This window comes from Chanodichthys erythropterus, chromosome 12, assembly GCF_024489055.1.
Source record: "Chanodichthys erythropterus isolate Z2021 chromosome 12, ASM2448905v1, whole genome shotgun sequence".
In the NCBI taxonomy this organism is placed as follows: domain Eukaryota; kingdom Metazoa; phylum Chordata; class Actinopteri; order Cypriniformes; family Xenocyprididae; genus Chanodichthys; species Chanodichthys erythropterus.
Window position 1 is genome coordinate 1,910,343 of NC_090232.1, and position 14,644 is coordinate 1,924,986.

At 31.4% G+C, this 14,644-nt stretch overlaps 2 protein-coding genes across 2 annotated transcripts in view; one reads left to right on the top strand and one right to left on the bottom strand.

Annotated features, from left to right (window-relative positions):
* The first annotated feature begins 1,752 nt into the window (after positions 1-1,752).
* On the top strand, positions 1,753-5,341 carry atp5pf (ATP synthase peripheral stalk subunit F6). The gene is made up of 4 exons (XM_067403680.1): positions 1,753-1,857; positions 3,050-3,223; positions 3,301-3,428; positions 5,186-5,341. Exons 2-4 carry the CDS (start codon positions 3,054-3,056, stop codon positions 5,215-5,217), a joined length of 330 nt encoding a protein of 109 aa, XP_067259781.1. The 5' UTR covers positions 1,753-1,857; positions 3,050-3,053; the 3' UTR covers positions 5,218-5,341.
* A 1,143-nt stretch (positions 5,342-6,484) lies between these two features.
* gart (phosphoribosylglycinamide formyltransferase) overlaps positions 6,485-14,644 on the bottom strand; it is a 28,935-nt gene continuing 20,775 nt past the window's right edge. The window contains exons 15-22 of the mRNA XM_067404784.1: positions 13,933-14,184; positions 13,704-13,856; positions 12,003-12,206; positions 11,767-11,919; positions 11,555-11,685; positions 8,873-9,014; positions 7,168-7,283; positions 6,485-6,957 (exon numbers count right to left, since the gene is read on the bottom strand). Of these exons, the coding sequence (XP_067260885.1) occupies positions 6,760-6,957; positions 7,168-7,283; positions 8,873-9,014; positions 11,555-11,685; positions 11,767-11,919; positions 12,003-12,206; positions 13,704-13,856; positions 13,933-14,184 (1,349 nt within the window). The 3' untranslated portion in view covers positions 6,485-6,759. The remainder of the gene's footprint in view (positions 6,958-7,167; positions 7,284-8,872; positions 9,015-11,554; positions 11,686-11,766; positions 11,920-12,002; positions 12,207-13,703; positions 13,857-13,932; positions 14,185-14,644) is intronic.

A 14,644-nucleotide genomic window follows, 5' to 3' on the forward strand; every position in this document is an offset into this window, starting at 1 on the left:
TTCTGATGCATGGAGCATTACGTTTGTCTCACACTTCTTGTTGTGTTTGTTGTAGCCAATTCTAGAAAGCGTCTCATGACCGAATGTGTGGCTGGTTATAATCTGATGGTTATTATTGTGTGGCATCCAGAATCAGACCAGTGTGAAATGATTTACAGTTTCATAATCCATAATCAACCCGTCTAATGAATGTCAGTCAATCGTTTACAGAATCATCTCAGTGATGACCGTCACTCATTCACACGGCCTGTTCTCAGATCAGTGATGCATTGTGGGTAATTTCAGTGTGGGCTGCTGTGGTTAGAGATGCCGAATGGTCTGCAGATGGTGATGAGGTTCTTTCAGTGGCGTTTTTCTGTGTATCTTTTGCTTTGACTGGAAAACAACTGCGCTTTCTACACTGTATTCCATAAATAAAGTTTTGAATGTACATACAGACTCTGTTAGCCTAGGCTCTTTTGTATTGTGTGCAGAACATCATCAATATTTAGAATTAGAAAGATTTATTACCACATCTTATTATTTGTTATATTGAAATATTGTATTTTAAAGTGCTTAATTATGTTAATCACATTTAAACTAATGTTTCTAATTAGAAATGAAGCACACTGATAATATTGTGCTTAACATATGTTAATATGATAACATAATTATGTTATATAATAATATAAGTATTATATATTTTATTATATTATAATGAATTAATAATAAATTATTTATGATTATAATTATAATTATTTTAGAGTTTTATAATACATAATATAATATAAAAATAAATTATGATTATAAATACATTTTTATTTTTTATTTGAATAAATTATATTTTTTGAAAAATATTTATAAAACAATGTAATAAATATATTAAAAAATTATTATTTTTACATATGATCTAATATTATTAATTAATAGATTATTTATAATATTCTATAATTAGATAATAATCATTAAGCACCATCATGTGGTTTATATATATATTTTTTATTTTTTTTTATTTTTTGAATAATAATAAATATTTTTATTAATATTTATGTAATATTGGATTTATTAATAATGTAATATGGAATTATTAAATAATGTAATAATTATGTAATATTTTTACATATGATCTAATAATAATTAATAGATTATTATCTTTAATTAGTGTTTAATGATGGTTTGTTTTTTTTATTTTTTTTTACAGCCCTTTGTAGATTCAGTGTATTCCTGTAGTGGCACGTGGAATTACATATATCACGTTTTGTACAAATATGTACCCTATGTATTTATATACATTTAAAATCAGTATTTATTTATTTCTGTCATCAGTTGTCATATTACCATGTTATATCACTGCTTAAAAATGTTCACATCATTTCTGTACAATATTTCACAGAAACTCTATAACCTTCACAGTCTGTGATATAAACACATTTATGCAGACTGTCTCCCTCTGCTGTCCAAATATCATAATTCCTCATAGATGTTTTTTTTTTTTTTTTTTAACAATTATTAAAATTAAATTAATTAAAAATATATATATATATTTTTAGTCTTGAATATTATGAATATAGCCTGGCTTTATTTGATCGATCAGACTGTTCAGACATGACGTCGTTTTCTGAAAAAAAAAAATATATATATATATTTAACGTTATACACACACTAAACAAACAAAACCGAAAATTATATATTATAAATTTTAAAATAATATATACTTATGATCATTAACTGATAGTTGATAAGAGACCCGATTTGTCATGACACCGGCAGTGAATCTGGCAAAAGAAGCTGTTGACGTCATCACGCGTCATAAGCGCGCGCGGTGATCCGGAAACACTCAAGCGTCTGTTCGTCGGTGCCTCGGGTGTCAAACACAAGGTTAGACGGGATTTTATTCTTTATCATGTTTGTTTCGCATGGAAATGTGAATATAATTGTTGTGAGCGTGTATATAAGCTCGTGTGTGTGTTTTAAACAGTTATTAAACAGCTGCAGCGCTTCAGTGCGCGAGAGGTCAATGTTATTTAATATACAACATATAGTTAATGAAGTAATAATTAATTTAACACGATAATTAAACATCATCTCTGTATATAATCACCGTCAAATCATTAAAAATCTTAAGATTCAAAGTCCTAAGATACCTTGTAATATCATGTAAATACCGTGTTTTGTGAAATGAGCACAAATATATCCGAGAAAAACATGCTTTTAATTATAATTGACATAACTCGAAATTATGTCATGCTAAGTCAAGTTTTTGTAAGGCAAATTTATTACATACTCTCAAATTTGACTCTTAATGCCATCATTTTGACCTTTATGTCATAAGATTTATCAAAACATTTTTTATTATTTTTGTCGAATGTGGCAGAAATGGGTTTCCATGCAGAGGTCTCAAAGAGAAAAAATATTAAATTTTTTATACATTTTATGTATTTATAATTTTCAAATATGCTGTAACTGCACGTTTTGTTAACAAAAGTGTATTTATTATTTGTTTTATTTAGAATATGTGATTATTTTTTAAATATTCATACAAATTAAAAGTTTTTAAAGGGTGTATTTTTGTCATAATATAATCAGTGGCATAAAATGGTTTTAAAGGGATAGTTCACCCAAAAATGTGAAATTATTTTTCTTCAGAGCTTTATAATGGGAGTGAATGGGGGCCGAGATTTTGAAGCTCCAGAAAGCGCATCCATCCATCATAAAAATAATCCATACGACTCCATTGGGCTAATAAAGACCTTCTGAAGAGAAAGCGATGGGATTTTGTAAGAAAAATATCCATATTTAAAACTTTTATGATGGATGCACTTTTTTTTTTAAGCTTCAAAATCCCATTCACTCCCATTATAAAGCTTGGAAGAGCCAGAATATTTTTAAATATATCTCCGATTGTGTTCTTCTGAAAGACGGTCATATACACCTAGGATGGTTTGAGGATGAGTAAATCATTTTTGGGTGAACTATCCCTTTAAGATGACAATAATATTGTTTATGGCAGTTATTTCTGCCCGACAAATGGTGTTTCTGATGATGGTGTTTGTGTTTCTCCCTCCTGCAGCATCATGGCTCTTCATCGGCTCTTCCAGCTGTCGTCTCTGTTGGGTTCGGCCGTGCGCGTGACGCTGCGCAGGAACATTGGTCTGTCCGCGGTGCTCTTCAACAAAGCCAAAGACCTGGACCCCGTGCAGAAGCTCTTCCTGGACAAGATCCGCGAGTACAACTCCAAGAGCAAGTGCGTGGATGACGCTGCGCTGCAATGATGTGTGAGTGTTTCCCAGCGTTTCTCACATCTCTCTCTCTCTCTCTCAGGGCCGTCGCGGGCGGTGTGGTGGACGCCGGTCCGGCCTATCAGAAGAACCTGTCGGAGGAGATGACCAAACTTCAGCGCTTGTACGGCGGAGGAGATCTGACCAAATTCCCTCAGTTCAACTTCCCAGGTGAGCCGGAGGAAGATCTGCTGCTTGAAGCGTTAGTTTAAACAAATCAGATTTCATTCATACCGCTCTTTTCCAAACGAATCAATGCAGTGAATACAGGCAAGAACAAGCGATTGATGCCAGGATTAAAAATAACACATGAAATAAGATCAATGACGATACGATTAAAAAGCTAAAAAGTCTAACATTGAAAATCAATCATGATAAAAAAACAAGATATGAGTAAGCTGATATTAATAAGCACTGAGGAATAGTGATGAGAGAAATGAAGCGTTTCAAAACTTTGAATCAGTTGAATGCAAAACGATTCACTGTTTTGAATCACCACACGCTGGCGACCCCTGCTGGTCAGATCAGTGTAAATGGATCATCGATGAATAAGAATTTTAAGTGTAAAACAATGGAGATATAATTAATTTCAAAGGTTTATTAAGCGTTAACAATGAGATTATGTGGTTTTTATAATCAATCTACACTGCTTTTGTCATTTTTTTACAAGATGAACAAAATTTGTCACCAAAAGTCAGTTGTTTTAACCAAAATTTCAGTTTTACCAAATGACACTTTTGGTTATACCGAATATACAATATTTTCAATCAATGCTAACAGGCTGATAGCTAGCAAAAGGACATTCAAAAATGTTATATTTAGTACAAGTTTTTAAAATATTACAACATTTTCCATGTTTTATAGCGGTTGCACCGAATGACCTGATGTTTCGGGACATGCTTATGAGAGTGAAAACATGAATTTATCAAATAGTTAAGAGAGAGTTAGTTACTTTGCTTCATGACCATGTGACCCTTTTCAGGTGTCTGAATGATGTCACATGATATTGACCACATGACTTGATCCAAAGCGACAACTTCTGCACATAATTTTAATACTATGTTGCACTATGTTGATATATGATGTTATAAAATCATGCCAGGATAAAAAAAATATACATTTATTACATTTTTAAGATATTTTAATCATAAATGAATGGTTGGACGGTTAAACCGAAATGACCTTTTGACACTTCAAAATCTGTAAAATGCCTTTATATGAAGCAAAATATAATTAAAACCTTTTGGATTCAATAAAAGAGATCTAGTTGTACTACCTTATGTACTTTGTGCATACTTTTTACATTCTTTATTATTATTATTATTATTATTAAGGCTTTTGAATTAAAAAAAGTCCCCTGTCACGTCACTGACCAAATGCAGCCAAAAACATGCTTTAAAAACACCTTTTACAAACTATTTGCAAATGTTTTATTGAAGGTCTATTAAATGCAAGTAACAAATCTAGTACCATTAAATCTGAAGTGTCTCTTTAACATGTAATTTTATTAAATTGTAGGGCTTGTTTTGTTTGTTTTATGGAGACCAATTAGAGACTTTTAAATACAACTCTTCCTTTGTATTATACAAATGTGTAAAACTGATCTGAGATCAGGTAGAGATATACTATAAATTTGCTTCAAAAAATATTATTAGGTACAATTATTGTTCATTTTGTGTTGCAAAACATGGTAACACTTCATTTTAGTTGTTACAAGTACTTCCTGTCATAACAGTAAATTATTGCTCTTAATCATGAAATAGTTTAAAACCATAATGATTTATAGCATCATTTGAGTCATCTAGTTTGATGTCTAGTTAAACTACACCAGATGTTTGAGGAGCTGAAGTTGGTCCACACTGGTTGTTTGAGGTTAGTCTGGGTGGATAAACTAGATGTTTAATGACTCATTTGTTGTTTTTCCACAGAACCCAAACTGGAGGAGGTGACGACTAAATGAACGACGTCTGTCCATGTGCTGAAAATATTTAATAAACAAACTTTGGTTCAAAACTCATTTAGTCTCTGAATCGCTTTCCTGAACTTTCATGTTTGTTGAAAATAGAGCTGCAGTGATACTAAATTTCTCCAGATAGCCGATTATTCAGAGTGATATCTGACGATACCGAGAGTTTTGGGCTTCTGCCTTTTATACCACCTTCTAAATTAATGATAATCATCACTTTTTTAATGAGACTTTGAAGGAAATGCAAATAAAAACTTCAAAAAATATTCATTTTGTTTCAGAGTAACTGTATGTTATAAACACACATTAACTAAATTCTCAAGATTAAATTGATATTTCTTAACTTTCTGAATATTCATATAATTACTACCAATATTGAACATCAAACTGGTTTCTTAGCATTTTACACAAAGCACAAATTCAGTGCATTTTCCTAACTTCTTTTGATTGACGGGATATATCGGCCCTGATCATTGGCTGTTTATAAACTATCAGCCGATCCCGATTATTGGCCGATATATCGATGCATCTCTAGTTGAAATGAGTTCAAAAGTTTTTTTTTTTTAGGTTCTACAGCATTTTTTACAGGCATCATTCACTCAAAAATGAAAATCGTCTTCATTTACTCTCCCGTACACTGATTTGCTCATTAAAATGTATAGTTACAGCCTGAACAAGTTTATATACCAATTAATATATCAAATTAAAAACCTTGTAGTTAAGTGTCTTTAAAGATTTACACAAAAAAATCAATTTCTGTGTTACAAAATTAACAGGATTTGTATTTCTCAGCTAAAGCGTTGAAGTGGAATGGAAATCATGATGTAAATTAAGATGCTGGATTGTCAATCACAAGATCTAATCAGTTGAACAACTGAATAATGATGTTTAACTTCATTTAGCCTTATGATAAATCTCTAGCTCAAAGATGTATTCTTAATCTTGTCACATTACAACCATTCATATTTCTGTGGTAAGATTAATAATTATCTTAGCTGTACTACAATACCATGATATCTGGATCAACATGCACATTCCCAAATTTCTATATATCCTAATTATTGTTAATATGTTATTCATTGTTTCCAGGAGCTCATAGCAGTTTACCTGAAGGTAGAAGCAAACAGTGATTGTAAATTAATTACCTAAATTATTACATTATTTGCTAACTGCATTCTGTAAAGCTGAAATATGTATCGTGAAAAGCGCTATACAAATAAATGTGAATTGAAACTGACTCTGGTGTTCATGAAAGAGTGGAAACGAAGCAATAACGCACACAATCACTTAGTGCAAGTTTAATGCCAAGAACAAATACTGATCTTGTTACATGCAGAGAATAAAGTTCATCTTGACAACTAATTCTCAGGCGTGAGTAAATATTATTCCTCAACAGTGAATCTGACTAATCTGCACTACAGAGATGAACCTCAGCAGAAGGAACGAGTTTTTATAAACATTCTGGAATTATTTGATGTGGAATGTCAACGAAATTCATGAAACATGCGTTCATTAGCGTCATCGGTCCATTCGGATCTATCCCTGAACGCTCTGGTTCCACACGACCCGCCCGTCGTCCCTCAGCTTCACGCCGCCGCTGGCCACCAGCTCTAGTGCCGCGGGGAAGGCGCGATGCTCCGCCTCCCGGATGCGCTCTGATAGGCTGTCTTCGGTGTCAGTCACCAGGATGGGAACCGCCTCCTGTACGACGATCGCTCCTGCGTCCACTTCCTCCTGTTGAACCAGAGAAATTCACAAAACTCCAGGTTTATTATCCTGAACCAAAACTAAAAACAAACATGTTATTAAAACTAAAACATAAAAATGTCAGGAACATTAATTCTCGGGATTGTACGATCTGCTATATTTTGCTTGATAATGTAGAATTTGTGGTGCTGGTTAATGTGTGTAAGTGAATCGGAAACCTGAATGAAACAAACGTACGGCCACGAAGTGTACGGTGCAGCCGGTGATGCGGACGGCGGCCTGGAGCGCCTGCTTCTGTGCGTTCACTCCTTTAAAGGCCGGCAGCAGCGACGGGTGGATGTTCAGCATCTTCCCTGTGAGACGACAGACACACGTCAGCCCTGATCTCCCATCAGACACGAGAGATACGACCGCTTTAATGATGCTAATCTGATTTTATTTGGTCTTTTAAAATGAATAATTGAAGTTCAGAAATATTCCTGATGTTTTTATAATTAATCATTTTTACCATTTTATTCCTGTCCTCGACAGTGTTATTTTAATATTTTTGAATTACTTTTTTTGTTTAATTTTAGTATTTTTTTTTTTTTTGTGCATCTGTCCAAATAGTTATTTTTATTTCAATATTAGTTTTAGTTATTTTAGTACATACATTTTTCAAAATTAAAATGAGTTTATATTTTCTTTCAGTGAACATTTAATTCAAGTAATTTTTAATTTTCATTTCAGCAATTTCTTTTTTTTTTCAATATGTCCAAATATTTTTATTTAAATTTTAGTACATCAAGTTTGTAAAAATTATGATGACTTTTTATAATTTATTTGTTAACATTTATTTTATTTTAAGTAATTTTTTAAAAAACAAATTAAAATGAAAATTAAAAATAATTTTTTAAAATATAATCAAATAATTTATATTAGTTTTTATTTTAATTTAAGTTTTAGTTATTTTTACATATTTCATTTTAGTTTTAGTAACTTTTTTTAAATGTTCATTTTTTATATAAATTTTAGTTTAATTATTTTAGTACATAAAGTTTTTAAAACTCATGATGACTTTTTATATTTTATTTCAGTTAACATTTTATTTTAAGTAATTTTTTTAAAAAACATTTTTAATTTTCATTTTAATTTAAGTATTTTTTTAAATATATTCAAATAATTTATATTATTTTTATTTCAATTTAGTTATTTTTATATATCTCATTTTAGTTTTACTAACTTTTTTTTAAATGCCCATTTTTTATATAAATTTTAGTTTTGTTATTTTAGTACATCAAGTTTTTAAAACTTATGACTTTTTATATTTTATTTCAGTTAACATTTATTTTAAGTAATTAAAATGTTTAATTTTCATTTTAATTTAAGTATTTGTTTTTAAATATATTCAAATAATTTATATTATTTTTATTTCAATTTACGTTTTATTTATTTTTATAATTTCATTTTAGTTTTAGTAACTTTTTTTTTTTAAATGTCCATTTTTTATATAAATTTTAGTTGCTAAATATATAATTTATTTCAGTTAACGTTTATTTTATTTCTAGTAATGAAAATATCTCAACATACTTCCGTATCACTTGGCATCCTGCTATTATTTTGTCAAACCCCTTTAAACAGGAGCAGTCAGTTCTTAATGACATCATCCCACAGGAAGTGACCTCATTTTGGTGGGAAATCATCAGTAACTATTAACAATAGATCTGATGGATTCTGGGATGTTTTAGTAGGTTTGTGTCACTCTGAAACATTCAATCAAATCACAGAAAGCACTGAAGCCTTCGCTCTTTATGAACATCTTTGTCTGCTTCAGTCCAGTAAGTTCATCTTGAAATATCACTAACAATATCAAAGTTAAATACAAGTTCTAATAAATCTTTTCGGTAGCAACAACAGACGTGAAGCAGCACAGATTTGGTTTCAAGCAGACGTTCACACTCACCGCTCCACTTCCTGACGAAGGCTCCCGTGAGGATTCGCATGAAACCCGCCAGACAGACCAGCTCCACCCCGAACTCCTCCAGGACTCGGTCTATGGTGCCGTCAAACTCGGCTCTGCTGCCGTACAGCTTATGATCCACCACCTGACGGACAAACAACATCCAGAACACCTGACTGAAGAGAACCGCTGTGACATCAGCTGTCATCAGTGTGAAGAACATCTAAACGCTGCTTCAGATGAGCTTCTGCAGTGGAAAACTGCCCATCTCTCCACATAAAAACAATAAATCATGCTTTGGTAAATCATAATTATGACATAAAAGGTCAAAATGACATAATCATGACAAAGTAAATTATAATAAAGTCAAAATTACACTTGTCATGATTATAAGATTCAAAGTCAATTATGACAAAAAGGCAAAATTATGGCATACTAGATCATAATTATGATAAAAGTCATGAGATATATATTCAAAATTGTGAGAAAAATTCAATCATGAGATAAAGTCATAATTGAGATGTTATAATTATGAAAAAGTCAATTATAAGAAAAATGTAGAATTATGAGTCATAATTATCACTAAGTCTTAGTAAAAATCAATTGAGATAAAAATTATGAGATTGAGATAAAGTCAGAATTATGACACCGTCATGACTGATAAAAAGTCAAATTAATGAGTCGATTATGAGAAAAATTCATAATTATGAGATAAAGACATGATTGGCAAAAAACAATTATGACATACTATGTCAATTATGAGATAAAATGTCATAATGAGATCAAGTAGAAATTTACAAAAGTCATAATTCTGAAAAATTATAAGATAAAGTCATAATTATGAGATAAAAAGTAGAAATTATGACAAGTCATAATTATAACGTACTAAGTCAATTATGAGATAAAAAGTCAATTATGATATAAAAGTAGACATTATGACAAAAGTCACAATTATGACAGTCTATTATGAGATAAAAAGTCCTAATTATGAGAAGTCATAATTATGAGTAAAAGTCATGAGATAATGACATATAGGAGATAATTATGACATAAGTCATAATTATGGGTAAAAGTCAATTATGAGGCAAGTCATATTGAGATAAAGTCGGAATTATGAAAGCCTATTATGAGAAAAATTCATAATTACGAGATAAAAAGACATAACAAAAAACAATTATGACATACTAAGTCAATTATGAGATAAAATGTCATAATGAGATCAAGTAGAAATTTACAAAACTCATAATTATGAAAAATTATGAGATAAAAAAGTAGAAATTATGACAATTCATAATTATGAGTAAAAGTCAATTATGAGATAAGTCATATTGAGATAAAGTCGGAATTATGACATACTGTCATGACTGTGATAGTCAAAATTATGAAGCCTGTTATGAGAAAAAAAATCGTAATTATGAGATAAAAAGACATGATTATGACAAATCATAATTATGACATACTAAGTCAATTATGAGACTGAGATAAAGTCAAAATTATGAAAGCCTATTATGAGAAAAATTCACAATTATGAGATAAAAAGTCATAATTATGAGATAAAGTAGAAATTATGACAAAAGTCATAATTATGAAAAATTATAAGATAGTCATAATTATGATATAAAAAGTAGAATATATGACAAGTCATAATTATGACAGTCAATTATAAGATAAAAAGTCATAATTATGATATAAAGTATAAATTATGATGTCATAATTATGACTATCTTATAATTTTTAATAATTATGATATAAAAAGTAGAAAATAAGTCATAATTATGACAGTCAATTATAAGATAAAAAGTTATAATTATGAGATAAAGTATAAATTATGATGTCATAATTATTACAAATTATAAGATAGTCATAATTATGATATAAAAAGTAGAAAATATGACAAAAGTCATAATTATGACAGTCAATTATAAGATAAAAAGTTATAATTATGAGATAAAGTATAAATTATGATGTCATAATTATTACAAATTATAAGATAGTCATAATTATGATATAAAAAGTAGAAAATATGACAAAAGTCATAATTATGACAGTCAATTATAAGATAAAAAGTCGTAATTATGAGATAAAAAGTATAAAGTAAGACAAAAGTCATAATTATGAAAAATGATAAGATAGTCATAATTATGATATAAAAAGTAGAAAATATGACAAGTCATAATTATGACAGTCAATTATAAGATAAGAAGTCAATTATGACATACTAAATCAATTATGAGATTAAAAAAATGAAGATAATGTGTAATTAAATGCAGTAATTTATATAAATTAGTCATAATTGACAGTCATAATTATGAAGAAAAGTCATAATTATGATATTATAAAGTCAAAATGATGACTTTCTGTCTGTCATAATTACGACTCAGTAGTAGTGATTGCCCTGATAAAGGTCTAAATCCCCTGGAAATCAATTTTAGGTGTCAAATATCATCATTTCCATCACCGCTGTGAACTGAAAATATGAAGAATATGAAAATCTTCAAGAGTCAGCTGACAGCACAAAAACACACACTCAGCAAAATATTGTCGTTTCTGACAAAATCCCAGAAAATATGAAACTATAATTCAGTGTCAATATCGCACACATCTAACTAAGATTTCCAATGTGTGGCCGGATCCTTCACCCATCACGTGTTATATTAATAATGCGTCTGTATATTTCAGACAAACCCGCGTCTGAATGCCCGCCATAGACGCTCTCTTCAGCCCCATGACGCCCGGTCTGTTGGAGATGACCACCACGATCTCCGCCGAACTCGAGGGTTTCTTGGCCTGCTCCATCAGGGCCTGCAGGTTTGTTCCTGTCAAACACACATCCGTCTCATTACTGGACTCCGCCGGCACATGTGATCAGGGAACGGAGCTCATAAAAGCACACGCACCGCTCCCAGAGATCAGAACGGCCACTTTGGTCCTCTTGCGCGTGGCGTGTTCCCCGTGAAGAGCTCCGTTCTCGAGGGCGCTGGTGTCCGGAGAGCGTCCGGGACTGTCCTTTAAACTCCGCTCCAGGTTTCTGATGAGCACAGCCTCCGCTCCTGAGAATTCAACAGCACAATGCATGTTTTTAAGACTTTATTAAAGCAGAACTCCTCCAGCTGATGATGTTTGTGTTTCTGACCGGGGTGTTTGTGAGCGAGCGACCCCACGATCCACGCCTCCTCCTGGGCCCGCAGCAGCCGGACGACCCTCTGAGCGTCCTGTTTGCTGACCACCAGCACGGCGCCCAGACCGCAGTTGAAGGTGCGGCTCATCTCCTCCTCCGACAGGCCGCCCTCCCGCTGCAGCCACGAGAACACGGGCGGGATCCTCCAGCGGGACGCGTCTGAAACACGTCATTACACTCAAATATTCAAATAATGATCAAACCTTTTAAAAAATAATTAAACTGAAGTATTACAAATTAATTAATTAAATAACAAATATATAATAAAAAATAACATTAAATTAATGTCTTATTTAGGACTCATTTTTATAAGCATTATAATAAGGTAATAATTTAATTTAAATTATTAATGGGCATTATCTTAATTTGAACTTAAACTGCATATATCAATCACTAAAAAAAGCAACAATATTATTATATTAATATGAAATCAGAATAAATTCAGTTGTTTTTTTTTTTACATATCTCATTGCAAAAAACACATTTAATTTTTTCATTATTTTTATTTTAATCAAGCTGTGACCAAGCTGCATATCAATAATTGAAAACAAGAATTTCTCAATTTTGATCTAAACCTGTGCTTATTTTTAATATGAAATCAGAATTCAGTAAGTGTATTTTTTATTTTGCATTTTAAAAATTAAAAAAATATGTAACATTATTTTATAATTTTTATTGCAAATTTAATTACAAACCATATTAAATAGTAAAAAAAATAATAATTTTGAATCATTTTATAATTATTAATTCAATTTTAATAAAGCATAACTTATTCTTGCTCTCAGTGATTGATATTTAAAAAAAAATCTCCATTTTATCATTTGTATTTCAATTCGCAACTTGATATATGCAGTTTATCATTATAATAACTACATTACATCAGAATAAATTCAGTAATCTGTTATTCACTCAATTGTACAAAAAAAAAATTACCATTTTTTACATTTTTTATTACATTTTTATTTTACAATCTGACTTATTCTTGCTTTCGGTCATTGATATGCAGTTTATCATTATAATAATCACATAAGATCCGAATAAATTCAGTAAATCAGTGATATTTTTTATATTTTGCACAATTGAATGTGTTAAAATATTTATTTAATTTTGTGTAATTTTATTATGTTTATTTCAATTTTAATTTGAAACTGTAATTTATTCTTGCTCTCAGTGATTGACATATGCAGTTCATCATTATGATAATTTTATGATATAAGAATAAATTCAGTTTGGGTATTTTTTTGATTTTCCATGTTAAAAATAGTATAAAAACATACCTTTTATCATTATTTAATCACTTTTATTTGTATTTTAATTACAACTGTAACTTATTCTTGCTCTCTGTGATTGATGTGCAGTTTATCAATATAATAATTATATGAGAACAGAATAAATTCAGTAATCAGTGTTTTTTTTTTTTTTGCACATTCAATTGTGCAAAAAAACATGTTATTGTTATTTTAGCATATTTATTTTAATTTTCAGCTTGATATATGCAGTTTATCATTATAATAATTACATTAGATCAGAATAAATTCAGTAATCTGTTTTTTTTTTATTTTGCACATCCAAACTGATTTAATTTCTCTCTATTTAATCATTTTATTTCAATTTTAATTACAAACTGTAACTTAAATTGGTCCAGACGTCGCTCACCCAGGTCCACAGACAGTTCTGGCGGGAGAACGCGAGGAATATTCTCCAAAAGCCCACCGCCGGTGATGTGGGCGTAGGCCTTCACGGCTCCGCTGCGCAGGATTGGCTGAAGCAGGCGGCTGTAGATCTTCGTGGGCGTGAGCAGCACGTCACCTTCAGACCAGAGCGCAGATGTGAGGACTCATAAACACAGCTCTGCTAACCATGTGAAGCACTGATGATATCATACCAAGACTCTGTCCGGGCTGTCCGAACGGAGCAGGCGAGCCATACTGGAGGCCGGTCCGCTCCAGGACCTTGCGCACGAGGCTGAAGCCGTTGCTGTGAATCCCAGAGGAGGCCACACCGATGAGCAGATCTCCCTCTGCGATGTCCTTGAGTCTGGGCAGGACGGCCCCTCGCTCCACGGCCCCGACGCAGAAGCCTGCTAGATCGTACTCTCCGGGGCCGTAAACACCGGGCATCTCGGCCGTCTCTCCTCCTGAACACACACATCATTACTGATGTCACTCAGATTAACATAAAACACACCTGAGTGATAAACGGCCTTATCTCCGGTCATCAGAAACCTAAACCACACCCAGAGCAAAATCACAAAACTAAGACGATTTTTGCACAATTTTAAGACAATTAATATACAAACATGCAAAAATCACTTCTCACAGTGGAATTATTTGCAAAAAAAGGAGCTTTGATTAAATCTCATGTTCCGGACTCATTTTTGTATATAAGATCAGTATAAAATGTTCTTTTGATTGTTTTAATTTGAATGCAACATTTTAAATTTTCATTTAATTTGACAAAGTGTGATTGTGCATATATCATTTTTTGCCCTCTGAATAAACGCACAAAACATTGGTAATATTTGTCGTTTATTGTAAAAAATTATCATTAAAAACCTTGTTTGAGTGTTCAATGTCTTAATGAGTCCAGAAAACAAT